The 18,937-nt window shown below is 36.0% G+C and overlaps 3 protein-coding genes across 3 annotated transcripts in view; 2 read left to right on the top strand and 1 right to left on the bottom strand.

Moving 5' to 3' along the window:
* The window catches only part of LOC112044999 (protein spaetzle 3), a 47,337-nt gene extending 38,301 nt beyond the window's left edge, over positions 1-9,036 (top strand). Inside the window, exons 4-7 of the mRNA XM_024081024.2 lie at positions 2,816-2,940; positions 3,564-3,764; positions 4,868-4,993; positions 7,454-9,036. Coding sequence (XP_023936792.1) covers positions 2,816-2,940; positions 3,564-3,764; positions 4,868-4,993; positions 7,454-7,610 — 609 coding nt within the window. The 3' untranslated portion in view covers positions 7,611-9,036. The remainder of the gene's footprint in view (positions 1-2,815; positions 2,941-3,563; positions 3,765-4,867; positions 4,994-7,453) is intronic.
* A 1,575-nt stretch (positions 9,037-10,611) lies between these two features.
* LOC112045003 (NFU1 iron-sulfur cluster scaffold homolog, mitochondrial) lies at positions 10,612-18,387 on the top strand. The gene is made up of 5 exons (XM_024081028.2): positions 10,612-10,773; positions 10,852-11,081; positions 11,651-11,836; positions 11,994-12,181; positions 18,152-18,387. The coding sequence occupies exons 1-5, from the start codon at positions 10,703-10,705 to the stop codon at positions 18,281-18,283; spliced, it is 807 nt and encodes a 268-aa protein (XP_023936796.2). The 5' UTR covers positions 10,612-10,702; the 3' UTR covers positions 18,284-18,387.
* LOC128199177 (uncharacterized) lies at positions 16,774-18,135 on the bottom strand. Its single transcript, XM_052887522.1, has one exon. The coding sequence runs from the start codon at positions 17,834-17,836 to the stop codon at positions 16,775-16,777; it is 1,062 nt and encodes a 353-aa protein (XP_052743482.1). The 5' UTR covers positions 17,837-18,135; the 3' UTR covers position 16,774.
* Positions 18,388-18,937: the final 550 nt, after the last annotated feature.

Raw genomic sequence — 18,937 nt, 5'->3', positions numbered from 1 at the left:
GTTGAGCTATGTCGGTGACTTTGGTTCTTCCGCGGATCTCCTCATTTCTGATTCGATCACGCAAAGATACTCCTAACTATTCCATCGCATCGACGGTGGTATTGATAAACAATTTTTTTTTAATATGTAGCGCTCACTTTAACCAGCGTTTTAAGTACCAAATGCTTACTTTTGTGTCTAGTAGCGATGTGTGTATTGTGTAAATACATATTTATTTATAAAAATGTAACTCAAGCCGTAATTACAAGTCCGTCACGCTGTGTATATCGGCGGATGTATCGTGGGATCTCGAGCCACTGTATCGCAACGCACTACGAATAGCGTATTTTCGCAAGCCGCTTACCGCCTTTGCTGTTATAAAATTTGTTTATGTATTTGGCACACTCGAAGAAGTGGGACGTGTTAATTATTAAATTTAACTCGATAACGATATGGATACTATATTACGACGCCGATTTTTTTGTAACAATGTAAGTGATTTTTTTTTATAGAAAATAATATTTTTTTATATTCAATGACAAACTTAGTGTTCTGCGATGTCATCTGATGTTAAATGACGATGCAGTAACTAACCGCGGCTGAAGCCTCCCACCAGCCAGACCTGGACCAATTAAGAAAATTTCAATCGGCCCAGCCGGGGATCGAGCCCAGGACCTTCGTCTTGTAAATCCACCGCGCATACACTGAGACCGTCAAAATCTCATCAAATAACGAAATGATAACGTTTGGCAGCAGCAGCAGGTCTTTGCTTAATACCAGGACTTGAAGCTACGATCTCATGATCCGAAGCCGCATAAGATAACTATTGAATCAACGAGAACAATATATTTTTGAAGTATATGGCTCACCCTCAGACTAATTACTTATGGACCTGCCTCGCTAGACGTTACTTTTCTGTCAAAGTATATGACAACGAACTAATGCAATTATAAAGACTGTCTTAGACTATGAAACATCGATTCTAAGACAGTCTTTATGTCTTAGAATCGATGTTTCATAGTTGTAATCGTGTTCATCCGTTAAAGAGTAGAGTTCCGTAAAATACCTTCTTGTGTAGTTCTTTTTTTTTATATTTACAAGTTAGCCCTTGACTACAACCTTACCTCATTGTAAGTGATGATGCAATCTAAGATGGAAGCGGGCTTACTTGTTAGGAGGAGGATGAAAATCCACACCCCTTTCGGTTTCTACACGACATCGTACCGGAACGCTAAATCGCTTGGCGGTACTTCTTTGCCGGTAGGATGGTAACTAGCTACGGCCGAAGCCTCCCACCAGCCAGAATTTCCACGCTACTATTCCTATGGTCTGTATCAAGATGTTACTCGATGTATATTCAAAAAAAAAAAAAACATTTGTTATGATTTACAAAGCTTCTTGTAAACTGGTTATTAAGCCGAACAATGACACATTACTCACACGGATTTTCCGATGTTATGAGAGGATTTAAAAGATATAATCGGATTTAATGGTGTGTGCCAAGGAATTATATTCTTTTTTTTAATTTAACCGTAATATTTTTTTACTAAGTATCAAGCCAGCGCTCAGGTATTATTAAAGCTGCCTGTATTTAGTATATTTGTAGTTATAGGGAGCCCGGAATGCTAAAGGAGATGGTCCATTTCAGTTCCACTCTTGTACCCTGTATAGTTAAAATTTAAAAAATACAAGGATCTTATCAAAAATTATTAAAGTGAATAAATGTAAATAAATAAAAAGAAATAAATAAAATTAAAACCCAAGTTTTTGAGTTATATCAAGATGGCGCCCTTAAAGCAACTATGACATGACAATTGACAGCAAACGTCAAATCGATTACTGCATTGAAAATGTCATCAATCCGCCATTATTACTCATATTAGTGTTGCATTTCTTGGGAGATAATGAATATTATTTCGAAAGAATTAAAGTAAATTCGTATATTTGTATAATCAAAAATAGTTAAAAAAAATATTTTCTTTTATTTCCGCTAGGGTACAATGACTGGACCTGGGCTCCATACAATTTTGGACCATCTCCTTTGCAGTTATTAAAGAGTCATGGGGACCGATTAGATTTCATAGATTAGTAAGAGGTAATAAGAAGAATAAAGGCTATAAACTTTTATCGCTTTCAGTCGTGGGAAAAATAATTAGACTTTAAAAACATAGTTTTTATTACTGCGGCTTACTGAAATCGTCAGATTATATTAGCTACAATTTTGGGGAATTCGTCGTTATCGTTATCAACCCATATACGGCCAATAGTCAACCACGCTGGCCCAATGCGGATTGGCAGACTTCACACACGCAGAGAATTAAGAAATTCTCTGGCGAGCAGGTTTCCTCACGATGTTTTCCTTCACCGTTTGAGACACGTGATATTTAATTTCTTAAAATTCACACAACTGAAAAGTTGGAGGTCCATGCCCCGGACCGGATTCGAACCCACACCCTCCGGAATTGGAGTGGATCATATCCACTGGGCTATCACGTCTCTTTGGGGAATTATTTCCTCCAAATTAAAACAAATATATCAAAAATCCCTTCTTCGGTTCCGCTACTGTAATGGATAAACGACTTCTTTTTTCCAGCAAGTGGCGATTTGTTTGAGGTACGGAGCCCTAAAAATGTTTCTTAATATTGATTTAAAACCTAAGCTAAATAGATACAGATTGCATACAGTGTTATATAGCGTTATATAGCTCTAATTATACCTATGTACAATATGTTATATTTAGGTACATACGTCTATAGTCGTATATCGATAAAATCACGTCCTGTTAAACTTTAGAATGTACTTCCATTATATAATATGTCATTCTGTTATTTTTTAGATCTTGTGGACTGCCCTGTCTCTGGCCTTGGGCTACGAGCTGCAAGGTCAAATAATCAGAGGAGTGCCGTGTGTCAAGCGTAACTTTCAACTCTATTGTCCAACTGCCGGCAATACTTATCCTTTGTAAGTTTTCATTGTTCGTATCAAATTTGCATCCGTGGGCTTCAACGGTTGTCTATCTTTCTTTTCCTATGTTAATGGTTGTTTAACGGTGAATCTTTTAAAAATAACATTGCTTGTTCGAGTTTTAAAACTAGAATAAAGCTCGTTTTAAATACATTACATTTTTAACACTATGTACCTAGACTGGTGATGGTCTAAAATATTGTAGACAAAGTTCTCCCTATTTTATTATATGTAACATTTAAAATAACACATAAAACGACAGCGCAACTTGAGTAATTTTCAGAGTGCATATTCCCTGAAAATTGTTCGAGAAAGTTGATTTTAATGACGTTTCTTTATCTATTATCCATAAATCGGCGTTGTAAAAAACCTAAGACCTCTTTTTTTTAATAAATGATAGAATAGAACCAAAATACACTTAGGCCCATAACAATTAACCACAGAGTTTCTGGGTCATACACAGATTGTGGTATTTTTATTAAAAGAGCAAAACTAAAAAAATACATTATTTTCCAATATTGTAATGAATACCTACACTTTTTGTTATTGATGCCTATAACCATCCAATGGTATCCAGTGCTGTAATATAAATGCCTGAAAAGTCGTATTTTCAATTCCAGAGACAAGATCGAGACGTTCATAGACGAGAACAAAGCGTTAATAAAACGCATGTACGGCTCGTTCACGATACCTGGCGGGAACAGAGTCCGGCGAGCGCCCGGCGTGCCGGACATGCACTCCGGGGATTCGTACTTTCGTCACGTGCGGCAGGCACCCAAGCCGCCTCTGCCGGATGCGCAATCCGTCAATAGCACTGGACGGTACGTAACTTCTTACATTACCCTACAATAGCACAGATACCAGAGAGGAACAGAACGCGGTCAGCGCCCGGTGTGCCGGACATGCACTCTGGGGATTCGTACTTTCGTCACGTGTGACACGCACCCAAGCTACCTCTGCCGGATGCGCAATCCGTCAATAGCACTGGACGGTACGTAACTTGTTACATTACCCTACAATAGCACAGATACCAGAGAGGAACAGAACGCGGTCAGCGCCCGGTGTGCCGGACATGCACTCTGGGGATTCGTACTTTCGTCACGTGTGACACGCACCCAAGCTACCTCTGCCGGATGCGCAATCCGTCAATAGCACTGGACGGTACGTAACTTGTTACATTACCCTACAATAGCACAGATACCAGAGAGGAACAGAACGCGGTCAGCGCCCGGTGTGCCGGACATGCACTCTGGGGATTCGTACTTTCGTCACGTGTGACACGCACCCAAGCTGCCTCTACCGGATGCGCAATCCGTCAATAGCACTGGACGGTACGTAACTTGTTAAGAGTACATTACGTACCCTACAATAGCACACAGTAACCAGGTGGGAACAGAGTGCGGCGAGCGTCCGGCGTACCTGACATGCACTCGGGGGATTCGTACTTTCGTCACGTGCTACAGGCATCAGGCACCCAAGCCGCCATTGCCGGATGCGCAGTCAATAGCGCTTGACGGTACGTACCTTGTTACCTACAATAGCACAACCACAGCCGCCACCCACCCCATTGACATAATTGACACTTGCAAGTCCCTACGGGCTATATGTAACAATTCTATAGTTTAGTACGGAGTTTTAGAGAAAGTTAATGGCCTCAGAGAACTTTCTGCATCCTCTTAAACACTCACGAGCAATCTCTATGCCACGTGTGATAGACTTGTGGTAGAGGAAACATCTCGAGCAGGTCCCAGGACTTGTGATCTTGGGTAGGTAAAAGTTACGTACACTCGTAACACTAAACTTTTCATTGCACTATTAACTCTATTGACAATTTCTTGCAGATCTTGATGCGTATGTGACGAAGTCACGGGCGTCCGTTATTTATTTATCAAAGTATCTTACTACAAAATCGTAACTGTTCCAGGATAGACGCGTGCGAGAGTAAAACGGAGATCATGACACCGTACTGGGCGCTGAATTCAGCAAGGAAGTTGCGAGCCATAGTCAACACTATGCACTTCGAGCAGGCTATACATCAAGAAGTTTGCAGGTCAGTATCCATTAGCTGGTTTTGCAGTAGGTCAAAGAGTTTTGCTTTTGAAAGCAGAAACCGAAATCGCTAGGCAAATAAAATCTACTGTCGTGTGTTAAGAATAGGTGTACTTTTGAAATATAACTATATTGAAAACATATCCTATTAATATTATAAACGCGAAAGTTTGTATGTTTGTAACTCTTTAACGCCGCAACTACTCAACCGATTTGGCTGAAATTTGGAATGGAAATAGATTTTACACTGGATTAATACATAAAAAAAAACTAAATTCCACGCGGACGAAGACGTTGGTTCATATTAAAAAAAAAAAGAATATGGGGATGCCATGCCAGACGGCGTAAGCTTCAGCCGCAGATTAATATGATACGGCTTCAGCCAAGGCGAGACGTTGAGTGAGCGTTGCAGTAAGGAGTTTCATAGAAAGAATACGAATACTGAACGGCTCAGTCGATACGTTGGTGTATGTGTGCTTCACATTTAAGCGTGAAAGCATTACAGACAAAAAAGTGAGAATTTATTATATTATGCAGACCACAACCTCACGCTTGAAAATAATTTTTTCACAAATCCCTCAGGAACCATGAATTATTTTGGGATAATCAGTAGCCTGCGTGTTAAAATATGGTACCTATAATCTATTTCTTTTCCGCGACTTGATGTAAACTTCTCTACTTCTACCTTCTCTACCTTACCCTGCTCGTAAACCTACCCAACCCTACCCTACTCCTACCTTACTCCTACCCTACCGCTAACGCTAACCCTACCCTCCCCCCACCTTACCCCTACCCTTACCCTACCCATAATCCATACCCTATCCTACCCTACCCCTAATCTACACCTACCTTACCCCTACCCTACCCCTATCTTACTCCTACCCTACCGCTAACCCTAACCCTTCTCTACCCCTACCTTACCCCTACCCTAACCCTTCCCTACCCGTACCCTACCCCTACCCTACCTTACCCTACCCTACCACTATCCTACTCCTACCCTACCCTATACGTTCCATATCCTTCCCCTACCTCTACCTTGCCCCTACCCTACACTACCCCTACCTTATCCGTACCCTACCCTACCCTACCCTACACTTTCCCCTACCCTACCTCTATCCTACCCCTTCCCTACCCCTATCCTATCCCTACCCTCAGCAAATTAGTTTTGTGCGTGGTGCAATGACCAAAAGACTATAATTTCCCAAGCGACTTCTATGCTAATACTATAAAGAGGTAAAGTTTGTGTGGTTGTCGGGGGTAATCTCTGGATCTACTGGACCGATTTGGAAAATTCTTTTACCAATAGAAAGCTACATTATTTGCGAGTGTCATAGGCTATGTTTGGTCCTCATGTTCACACGGGAACGGGAACCACGTAATTGAAACCGCGGGGCGTCATATAGCGGCATTTCTGCGACTTTCAGAAATTTTGTATTATCTCCGAAACTATATAACTAATTAACATACTGTAAAGAGCAAATCTTATCTCTATAATATCCTTGTGATTATTAAATAATTTATTTTGATAAGGATTTAAGTTTAGTTGTGTAAATAATGACGTAAACCTTAGCTTAAAATTTAAATAATTTATTAAAGTACTAAAGGTGCTATAACGGCTAAAATATAAAAGATAAAGAATATGGTATCGCGGACTTTTTTGTAGAACTTTTAGAGGTTCAAAAAGCCTCCATACATTGATTTCAGTTATACGCAATGGTTGAGGCAGCGCATGCGAATAAGTAAGTTTTTCGGTCCGACCTGTAAGAGAAAACCCGCGATAACTCAGTAGTTATATATGATAGAAATATAAAATATAGCATATAGCACTCCCCGATAACGTAGCATTCTACTGGTGAAAGAATTTTTAAAATCGGACCAGTAGTTCCGAAGATTACCCCATTTCAAAGAATTGTTACAAACTTACAAATTTTACCTCTTTATAATATTAGTATAGAAAATAATAATATTAGTGAGATTATTGAGAAATAAAAAATATTATAAAATTATCTCGCTCAACAGAAACCTCAATCAATGATCATCAAACCTAGGTCCTAAAAACCTACTGCTTTTTTTAACCGATTTATATTAGCCGATAGACGTCCACCGCAGGACATAGGCCTTTTGTAAGGACTTCCAAACATCACGATCCCGAGTCGCCTGCATCCAGCGAATCCCTGAGACTCGCTTGATGTGGTCAGTCCACCTTGTGGAGGGTCGACCAACACTGCGCTTTTTAATGCGGGGTCGCCAGTCACCTTGGGACCCCAACGACCATCGGCTCTTCGAACTATGTGCTACAAGTTTAGCTATGTCGGTGACTTTGGTTCTTTTGCAGATCTCCTCAGAGATACTCCTAGCATAGCTCGTTCCATCGCCCTTTGTGACTTTCAGTCTTTGACGCCCATAGTTATTTTAATTATGTATTCTCAACGTTATTTTAATTTTATTTATTTAATTTCAGCAAACAATCAACATCGAGATGCTCCGGCGACTGCGGCTGTGAACAGAAATATAAGTGGCATAGATTACTGGCATACGACCCGAATGACGATTGCGCGGGTATTTTCATGGATTGGTTTCTATTTCCGTCTTGCTGTGTTTGTCGTTGCAAACCATAGACAAATATAAATTAGTAATCTCTGTGTACAAAAGACGTGGACCGCAGACGACCAATGAAGACATAGATTACAATTACAAAACCTTTACTGTCATAGACATCTTTTTATTTCTAAAAATTATCATTCTAGTTTTTGACACCTTTACATTCTCGTCGATGTTGTGTAGTATGGTGCCACAAACTTACCTGGCCGGGTGTCGCTGTTGTCGCGTATATTTGCATATTGTTTTGCACATCGCTTCATAGTGCTTTAGGCATTAATTATGCAGATAAAACGTAACTAAAATAACACCTAATATTTATTGTAAGCTATAACAGACAGAAATTGGAAACTAAACAATTAAAAATAGTAACTGTCGATATGTTAGTTTCAGTTTTGGCCACCGGATCTGAAGTTTGTGGAGTTTATGCACTAGAAGTTGATAGTTAAATACCTAGTGGTGTTAGAAACAAATATCAGCCTATATTGAGTAACTACTTCCAGATAAATAATCATAACATTAAGTGTATGAGAGCTATTAAAATAGTTAAAATATAAGAATAAGTAAGATTTAGAAATATGTGCCTACAATAACATTGTGTGTATATTATTAAATCTATACAATTCGAGTTTTACATTCCGATGGAGATTCCTTTTAAATTGAATATGGTATTGGAACACTATTCGACTATTTATATTAATTTGACTTCAGTTGATTTAATTTTTTTCTCTACATAATTATTGACTATCTAAAATTTTATTTAATAATACCTACAGACCTACCTAATGTAAATTGTTGATAAGTCCATCAATTTAGCGTTTAAATGTTTGAACAATATGTGTATATGTAATATATAATATTGTTATAATATTAAATGTTTAATTATTGTAACTGTGTACTACCTACACTGCCATCATGTTAATGTTTGTAAATTTATTTTATAACTGTACATACGTAGGTTTTTATTCTATTTTAACTCGATGTTCACTATTTTGTTTTAGTCGACAGAAGTAAGTTTAAATTCACATAATTTATATTTTACTATAAATTATTATAGTAAAACTGATGTACAGTAATGATAAATTTGATAAATAATAATAATTAGTTTATTCAGGAAATCGATATTTTGATTCTTTGAACTGCTATTTTTCTATAATAAATAAGAAGTATAAGTAGAATCTATTTTACTAACAAACTTTATCAATAATCTATCTATCTTAATCGGCCGATGGTTAATATTCTTCTTTTAAATAATATTGTATGTTTTTTAAATATTAACATTGGCTACTTCACACATATACTTCATAACAGATAAATGGATTATTGAAAATGGCTGTACGTAGGTTTAATTAGTTTGTAGGGTAGCAGTGACATTATTGAAAATGTTTTATTATTTCTTGTAATCTCTTTTATAATAAATAATTATTATAGAAATTGAAAATTGAATGGGTGTTTTTTTATTCAAATACACCGAAAATTCTTCAATCTAAAAGTAGATAGACCAAAACTGTATGAAACCTAGGCCCGGTCATCGTTATTGTTATATTACATAAATTGAAATAAAATATTAAAATTAAATTGAAATTAAATAACTTATTTTTTATTGAAATCAACGAATTTACATCTAATTCAGGGTAAACTATATTTTTATCCTCGCCAATGCAAAGCTAATACTAGTTTTGACAGATACTGAGTTTTCTTACTGACAACTTTATCTCTATATTTAACAACGAACTATCCAAAAATACCCCACACTATGATGAAACAAGTAAAAAAAATTCATCCCCACTTTACATGTACAAGGGGAAGTACCTTGAAAATGTTTTTCAAGATTTTATTTTACAGCTTTGTACACATTTAAATGTAACATTTTTAATGTGCATGCTCATGCTAATTTACAACTTTCTAGTAGTAATAGTGTCTGCACCAAACCGCTGACGGAAGGACGGACGGATGGACAGACAGACGGACATGGCAAAACTATAAGGGTTCCTCGTGGACTACGGAACCCTAAAAGCTATGAAATGAGGTGTGATGATGATGATGATGATGTTTTCTACTTTCATTTCTAATTTGTTTGTTGGTAAACATTGCTTATCGAGTTTGGCTTTAGTATTGCTTTCTAATCTTCTCTAGCTTACAGTGAAAGTTCCATTACGATTATCTCAGTAAATAAACAAAAACATACAATTTAATTGTTTATTACTGAGAACCACATCTTTTTTGTTAAAGTTGCTTAAAAATATTATCAGCTGGTATAACCAAACAACAAAACTCCCAAAAGCTCCGCGGTTGAGGGATTCCCTCTTGTTGGACTATTGTCATACCTGTTTCTCACAATATTTACGATGGGAAGGGGAATATTGATTGGATTTTATTTTTAGACACTGACAGCGAGGCTAGTCTATAAACTTCAAGTCGCTCTGCGTGCTTTGGAGCTCCTGAGTAATTATGTTCCTTGCTTTGGAGATGTTTGAAATATCTGATGGCGACGCAAATTATTGTAATATTTAAAAAGGAAATCCTAACCGTATTTATTGCACCTATTTAATAAAATTAACTGGCAGGGCAAATAACGGAACTAGGCTAGTACATTGAAGTGGCAGTGGGCTGGGGTGTAAATTGTAATGCTGTTAAAATACACTCTTCGACGAACGTTTCACTTAAAACCATAGTATCCTATTATTCTCTGCCTGTAACACGTCTTACTCGAATTTGAAGTGTATGTTTATAGGATACCTAAATAAAAATGTCAACAACGAAGTTGCAATGGAAATCAACGAAATAGTAGCGGCAGCATGTCTAGTCGTCGAAGTCGAGTCTGTGAAAATGACATTTATAAAAAATAACACCCAATAATTAGTTTGAATAATTAATTCACCATGAAAAATTCAACACTCAGCTGTTCACTGCGCAAGTGTAGAGCGCACATAAGCTCTATTACAATCGATTGGGTTTATTCGTCTGTGATTGACATTTGACATTGACAAGTTAACAATCAATGACATGACATTGAAATTTCAAACAAAATTTGTTCCAATCTCGATTCTCGATTCTCACAACAAATCAAAACGCAAAACAATAAAATTAATAGAAAAATTAAATTATAAGTATGTTGCGGCATTTTATTCGAGTTATAAGAAGCGGAAATCAATCTAAAATTCTTTCTAGTGCTGTGTGTAGGTTAGTTTACGACTGGAGTTCTGAAATACGTTTGAATTAAACAACCAATTGGTACCTGATTTTATTTTTATATTTTAGATATAATGGGAAGAAAACCTTCAGCGTATTGTCTCAACGTTCTATTGAGTGTCCTAGGTTGGGTAAAAATAAACCTCTCTTGAATAATTGTGTCTGCCGTACTATGTTCATTCAAACACAGGAAACACCAAATCCAAACAGCCTGAAATTTCTCCCAGGAACTCAAGTCTTAGAGCCTGGACAAACTATGGATTTTCCTAACATAGGAGCAGCACAATGTAGCCCCTTAGGTGAGTTATTTTACAGTGACCATTTATGATGGGAACATAAATTTTGTTAACAACAAATTACATCTTATTCCCTTAATAAAGAGGTTAACTAAACAAAATATGCTAATAGACATTAAATTTAATTTTTCTTTAATCCTTAGTGTGTCTCGAGATAAGTTTATTTATTTATTTGGTCCACCAGTGACTGTTGCAGCATTTACATAATTACAATCTAAAAACTGAAGAATCAAATGAAGGTAGACACGGCATGCACATTTCCATAATATTAAAATACTAAAGTTATTGTTTACTGGCAGCCTCACAGCCATTATCAGCTGTCATCCGTTGCATGTTGGAAACCGGAACCTTTATCAGACCTTTCACAAAACCACTATGCTTAAAAGTGTGATGTAAAGAGCAAAAACAAAGAGAGACTGCACAAACATCGGACTTGTTACTGAAAGAGCAAATGGTTGTAAGGTGGCTAGATAATATTGTTATTTCTCACAGTCACATTTTAATGCAGGCAACAAATACAATGCTAAGATATTTTGTCTCCACTACTTAAATGATATAATTTGAATTTTTAGCCAAAATGCTTTTCCGCATTGATGGAGTGAAAGGAGTATTTTTTGGTGGTGATTTTGTCACTGTGACTAAACAAGATGACGATGTTGAATGGAAACTCTTAAAGCCAGACATATTTGCCACAATTATGGATTTCTTTGCCAGCGGGCTGCCTGTTGTCACTGATGCTAAACCGTCTGGAGATACTCGTAAGATTTGCCTATTTGTAATTTGAAAAATAGAAAAGATATAACTGTTCAATTTTAATGTATTATATTAATTGGCCTAAGGCTTTATTAAATATCTGTATTTATTTAAATTAACACATCCAATTTCTTCATAAATTGATTAACCTCTTTTATACAGAAATTAATGAAGACGATGATGAAATAGTTCAAATGATCAAAGAGTTGTTGGACACTCGCATCAGGCCCACTGTCCAGGAAGATGGAGGGGATGTTCTATTTGTTGATTTCAAGGATGGCATCCTGACACTGAAAATGCAAGGATCCTGTTCATCATGCCCCAGTTCTATCGTCACTTTGAAGAATGGAGTAAGTTTCTGAATATAAACAACAGTCATATAAAAACAAAAGACATGGCATAGTCATGGCATAGTCATGTCAAAATAACATGTTGCAATAGGTAGTTTGAACCAATGCCTCAGATTAATAGCACAAGGCATAGCAATGTAGGTATTACCTTGTCCCATCAGTTGAAAGTGGGTATGGTCCACAAGAAAAAAAAACAAATATTATATTTAAACTATAAGTTACCGCTGGAAATGGCGCTAGACATTGTGGTACCTACCATAAACTTAATGTATTTAAGATATCTATTATTCAAAATCATTTAATATTTGTATGAATGTTTGGATGTATGTTACTCTTTAACACCGCTACTGAAGCGATTTGGCTGAAATTTGGAATGGAAATGGATTTTATTCTGGATAAACACATAGGCTACTTTTTATCCCGAAAAAATCCATCATTTCCCGAGATTTGCAAAAACTGATGATTTTTTTTTTTTTTTTTTTTTTTTTTTTTCATTTATTTAGGAAACAAACAGCATTAACATAAAAACAATAATTTACACATTTTAGAAACACTTAAGCCAATTAAGTTTCCATGGAAAGATCGTACATACACAATTAGGGAGTTGGCAACAAGACTTATTAATAGTAAACAAGAGTAGAAAACAAATAACATAATAGAACAAAAAATAAAGTAAAACGGTGGCAATCTATAGATAGAAGCCAAAATAGTAGTTCTATACCGGCCACCATCCACAAAGTACCACTGTACAAAAATTTAAATAATACCTACGTACATTTTCTTAGTGCAGACGCAAAATTATCACACTTGAGAAATAAATGGTCAATTGAATCATATTTTAAATTATAATTTTCACAAGCCCTATATAAAAATCGGTTTTTACCGTAATTGGTTCTAGAAGAAGGCAGACGGAATACTTTAAATTTACGGCTTTTCCGCCTGTCAAGTTTAGGAACACACCATTGAATGTTACAAGTAAGGTATGGAGAATCAGTTATGCCATTTATCAATTTGTATAAGAAGATTTGATCTTTGTGTTCTCTCCTGTCTTTTAAAGAACTTACTTTATGTATATTTAGATAAGTTTGAAATCTTCTGTTTAAACATTTTAAAAATTTACGTTGAATGCTTTCTAATATATCAATGTGAGCGGCGTACTGTGGATTCCAGACAGTAGAAGCATGCTCAAGATGAGATCTAACTAATGAGTTGTAAAGCAAAACGAGGGTGTTGGGGTCTTTAAAATCGGTTGATTGTCGAAGCACAAATCCAAGCATTCGATAAGCCTTCCTAAAAATAACGTCAATATGTGGACAGAATGATAATTTGTCATCAAGCAATACACCCAGATCTCTCACCTCGTTAACTCGGGTCAATTTTTTACCAGATAACTGATAATCGTGATGCAGCAGGTTTTTTTTCCTCGAGTATGTTATAATACAACACTTATCAATATTTAAAAATAAACTGTTGACTAAGCAATAATTACTAATACGATCTAAATCATCTTGCAAATCCTGACAGTCAGTTTGGGATTTTACAACCTTATAAATTTTAGTGTCGTCTGCATATAAAAGTATATTTGAATTTTGAATATATTTCACAACGTCATTTACGAAAATGTTGAAAAGTAACGGGCCGAGGTGAGAGCCCTGAGGTACACCAGATGTGATTGGAACAAAAGTTGTAGTGTAACCTTTTACTGCAACTGCCTGAGTACGTTCACGAAGATATGATTTGAGCCATCTGAGGAGGTCACCGTGTATACCGATTCCTTCAAGTTTAATAATTAGGATCTCATGTGAGATTTTATCAAATGCCTTGGAGTAATCAGTATACACTGCGTCCACCTGAAAACCTTTGTCCATTGCATCCAGAGTAATATCAAGTAGTTCACATAGATTGGATTCCGTAGAACGCCTATCTATAAACCTATGCTGGAACTGAGTCAACAATGGACGAACTGCGGGAAACAACGTGTCGTATATAATTTTCTCAAAGAGTTTCGGAATGACAGACAGTTTGGAAATACCACGATAATTTCGTATATTATGTTTATTGCCCTTCTTGTGGATAGGAACAATGATAGATTGCTTCCAGATTCTCGGCATCACTCCCGACGTTAAAGAATTTTGAAACAAAAGTGATAGAGGCGTACTTAATTGTTTACTACATGATTTTAGAAAAAATGGATGCAAACCATCTGGGCCAGAACCCTTTGTGGTATCTAGACTTTTTAAATATTTTTCGACGACTGTAGCATTAATCTCCACGTGTCCAATCAGAAATTGGTCCAATTCATTATTTTCAGCATTTAGCATAGGATGAGAACATTTTTCAAAAACGGATTCAAAGAATTTATTAAAAAGATCAGCTATGCGTTGTCCATCCTGTGCATAGACGTCATCAAGGAATAAAGTATCTGGAATAGAGTTGCTTTGATATTTTGATTTTAAAAAAGACCAAAAATATTTAGAGTTAACGCTAATGCTAGCTTCAGTACGTTTGATATATAGATTATAACATGACGCTTCTAGAACTTTGAATTGATGGCGTAAGTCTGAGAACAAGATATAGTCCGATTGACGGCCGTATATTTTCCATTTTTTATGAATTCTAAGTTTCTTATTTATGAGCTTCATTAAAGGACGAGTATACCAGTTAGGGTATTTTGTATTATTAATCACTAGTTTGGAGGAGATAAACTTATCTATTATCAAGTTAACTACAGAATAGAACTCACCGACGGCCTCTTCAGTACCTTTATTTATGAAGCATTCATGCCAATTGATCTTAGCAAATTCAGAATTAATTATATTATAATCCGCCGTGTGGAATCGTCTCACAAGACGAGGCGGGGGTTGAAGATTCGCCTGAAGGGAGTTAACATTTATATTTATACTTAGCGAAGGATGGTGACTATCTTCCGGTACGGATAATGGTTCACATCTTGACACTGTACCCGAAGAGCTGGATATTACTAAGTCCAGATACCTATTATTTATATTACTGATGCAATTAAACTGCCTCCAGCCTGTAAAACATAGAAATGAGGAGAGTTGGGCAGTTAGTTGATCAGCTGCAGGATTTACTAGGGTGAGGTTGTTTGGGTCACCAAGGGATTGCCATTCTGCTTTTCTAATATTGAAGTCTCCAACCACTAAAAATTCATCTTCTGGGAATTCTATGTTTAAATCTGATAAATATTCGAAAAATGATTGGTGAGACAATAATTGATGTAAACTTTGTGGAAAATAACAGCTGAATATACGAAGATTTTTTGTAGTAATGCCACGAGACAATGATATATTAATCTGTGTAACTTCAGCATCCGGAAATACAGGAAGCCGGCGGACATTTAGAATATTAGTCGTGAATGTTCGGTGCACGGCAATTAACGTACCGCCACCCATAGTTTTACCTTGTCTGTCATAGTCGCGATCGGTTCTATATACGTTATAACGCGAGTCAAATAACTCAGCGTCGTTGATTCCCGGCAGTAACCAAGTTTCACTCAAACACACTATGTCATAATTATTTGATAAGAGATTTTTAAGAAAATGGTTAGTTTTCGTACGCAACCCGCGAGCGTTTTGATAAAAAACACTGATTAACACTGTAACAACATGGGTTTTACAATACATTTGGTTAATACATCCATTTTATTTTTTAATATAAATATATTTTTAATATATATATCAATATTATAACAAAGTATTTTATAAGTTGCGTTCAGATGGACAAAATCAATAATTAATAACCTGGTAGACCATTTGTGATAATTAATAAATCGAAAATTTTGTGTTTTTTTAAACACATAATAACAAATAAGAGTTGAATAATTTGGTAATGTGGTAACGTGATACGATTTTAATGTGTGAAATAATTTAATATCCTCAATAGATGGCATTAACTTTATATAAACAATGCATACTTTATAAAGTATAATTCTATAACATTTTGACATTAAAACAATGTAATAATTAAATGCCACGGAGTAGTAAAGACATATAATATTGCATATTTTCGATAAGCACGGTAGTTTTAAACAACAGTCTGGTCCCAGTTCTAAAATATTACTTCTAACATACACAATAATGGTGACAAACCCGTAGTTATATTTGACGTTATAGTGCATTGCGCTTATTGGTAGTTTACCGCGACAGAATGAGCTATAGCGGCAAGAAATGTATAATGCGTGAGAGTACAAATCAACATTCTTCAACATACCTAGATAACATAATACAGATGCTATGTATAAGTTACGAGTGAGGTGGTAGTAATTATTTGAAATATTTTTATTAAGAGTAATTACAGGGCTTATTATTACCGAGTGTAGGTAGTAATTTATGTAATACTTAGGTAGATAATCTTTACATATTATGCAAATTAATTTGAGTACATTAGAAATGTGTAACCATACTGAATTAAAAACAAAATAGATATAGCACGACAGTTGTAATATGTGAAAGTTCTTTGAAATTCTACATATTGAAAAGAAGCATACAGTTATTATGAACTCAATTTGGTACAGATTATATTTTATATAAAATAATAGTCGAGTATACATATACGAACACAAAGAGGTATCACCTAGACAATTTTTTTTAAAGATTCTTCTGATGTTATATGTATAATTTTTGAATTGTCGTTTTGTCGAACCATAACCGTGCAATTACGTACCCAACAGTAGGAGTATTTTTTTTCTTTTGCCATAAGTTTAGCCTTTTGTAATAACATTTTATTATAGCTAGACAGGTGGTCGTTGATGTAAACGCGATTTTGGTTACCAGGGAAGCCAACATCAGAAGCCTTCAAATCTTTCAAACGTCGCAAACACGATAATAAATCATCTTTTTTGTACCTAGACAAAAGTTTCACAATAATTGGCTTAGGGTATGAGCTATCGACATCGTTTTTGACTGCAACCCGAGTGACAAAGTCAATATCTGTTTTTGGGTCCAACGAATAACCACACTTCTCAGCTAAGTTAGCAATCACCTTAATAAGATTTTCATCTTTTTTATGTGGGATGCCATTTATTTGGATATTTGAGCGACGCACCCATTGATCGTTTTTAATATTATTTTCTAACATACAATTAACCTTCTCTTTCAGTGTAATAAGTTCGTTTTGTAAGTCACTCAATGTAGCTAGTTTTGTTTCTACCTCCAAAACTCTGTTTTCCATCTCGTCGATTCTTGTAGATATGTTGTTTTTTATATCTGCGATGTCCGTCTTAATGTTGGCCAACTCATTTTTTATTGTCTCCAACGTTGTCATTTTGTTCTGCAAGACCGACATCTGCAGAGATATTGTATTAAATAATGAGTTCGTGTCCGCTGGGTGCGAGTCCGTGACCATAATTGTAGGTGTTAAGGCACCACAACTGCGAGGATTGGAAGCGCGGTCATCTGATTCCGCATCTGAGCCACTAGTATCCTCCTCCGGCTCCACACCGCCCTTCACAGGCGTATCATCGTGTCTTACTGCTTTAGTGGGACACGCTGGGCAGGTCCAGTTGGAACACCTCTTAATTTTGTTTAACTGTGCCGTGTTGATATTTAAACACCTTGCGTGGTAGCACTTTTTACACTTACAGCACACCAAAGCAAAATCCTTTATTTGCTTAGAGCAGCCTTCACAGATCTTCATGACTCACAATTCGCTTACACAACACACAACGCGACTGTCTTGCGGCGACTCCCGAACGTGAATGAATGAAATGAAGTGAATTTTGATGATATGAATGTTTATTACTCTTTCATGCCTGGACTACTGAACCGAATTAGCTGAAATTTGGTATTGAGATATATTATAGCCTGGATTAACACATAAGCTACTTTTTATCCTAGAAAAATCCATGGTTCCCGAGGGATTTGTGAAAAACTAAACGTCGCCACGCGAACGAAGTCGCGGGGGTCCGCTAGTTTTACAATAATCATTGAGTATTTATTTTTTATCCAATAGGTTCAAAACATGATGCAGTTTTACATCCCTGAAGTGTTAGCAGTTGAACAAATCGATGATGAAGGAGATAAATTGAGTGACAAGGTCTTCAAAGAGTTTGAGCAGCTTAAAAGTAAAGAGAAGAAAGAATAATAAGTTATGTTTAATTTGAAATGTAATATTATTTAGAAAATATAGTTTAGGGAATTGTTAATAATGTAATTATAATAAATAAATGTATATATTATTTGGGTTTACTTATGTCAATTTTTCTATCAATAACCACCAAACCTCAGACCAATTGTAGAAGGATCTGTATCGCTTTCTTAATCACGAACAAAATTGTCTGTCATTTTCTGAGGAAAACGACCTTTGATTTGGTATATATCTTATACTAAACTAGAAGTTTTTGCCCGTTTTTTACACAACTCAATTACACAAAAGGATTTTACAGAGCTCTTTAACCGACGAACACGATTACAACTATTTAACATCGATTTTATAGAGACAGTTTTTATTTATAATCGCATTAGATCGTTGATCATATACTTTGACAGAAAAGTAACGTCAAGCGAGGCAGGTCCTATACAATAATTGGTCTGAGCACCAAACCTACCATAGAGCCTGTTTCGGATTGGGAGCTTACATTAGACTATCTTAGTCTTATACCACGTATCTACCTAAAGCTGGCAGTCTTTTTATCCTGAAAAATCCATGGTTTCCCGAGATTTGCGAAAACTGATGATTTTGATGATAGGAACGTTTGTTACTCTTTCACGCCCCAACTACTGAACCGAATTAGCTGGG

This window comes from Bicyclus anynana, chromosome 19 (assembly GCF_947172395.1).
Source record: "Bicyclus anynana chromosome 19, ilBicAnyn1.1, whole genome shotgun sequence".
NCBI classification, from domain to species: domain Eukaryota; kingdom Metazoa; phylum Arthropoda; class Insecta; order Lepidoptera; family Nymphalidae; genus Bicyclus; species Bicyclus anynana.
The sequence above is the reverse complement of the archived record's forward strand: the minus strand, read 5'-3'. Positions and strand labels throughout refer to the sequence as shown.

What these genes read in the sequence shown, in the direction of transcription:
- LOC112045003 (XM_024081028.2), top strand. Translation starts at nt 10,703, where the DNA reads ATGTTGCGGCATTTTATTCGAGTTATAAGAAGCGGAAATCAATCTAAA. An exon ending in AGCACAATGTAGCCCCTTAG is followed by an intron (nt 11,082 to 11,650) that starts GTGAGTTATTTT and finishes TTGAATTTTTAG; the next exon opens with CCAAAATGCTTTTCCGCATT. An exon ending in TAAACCGTCTGGAGATACTC is followed by an intron (nt 11,837 to 11,993) that starts GTAAGATTTGCC and finishes TCTTTTATACAG; the next exon opens with AAATTAATGAAGACGATGAT.
- LOC128199177 (XM_052887522.1), bottom strand. Translation starts at nt 17,836, where the DNA reads ATGAAGATCTGTGAAGGCTGCTCTAAGCAAATAAAGGATTTTGCTTTG.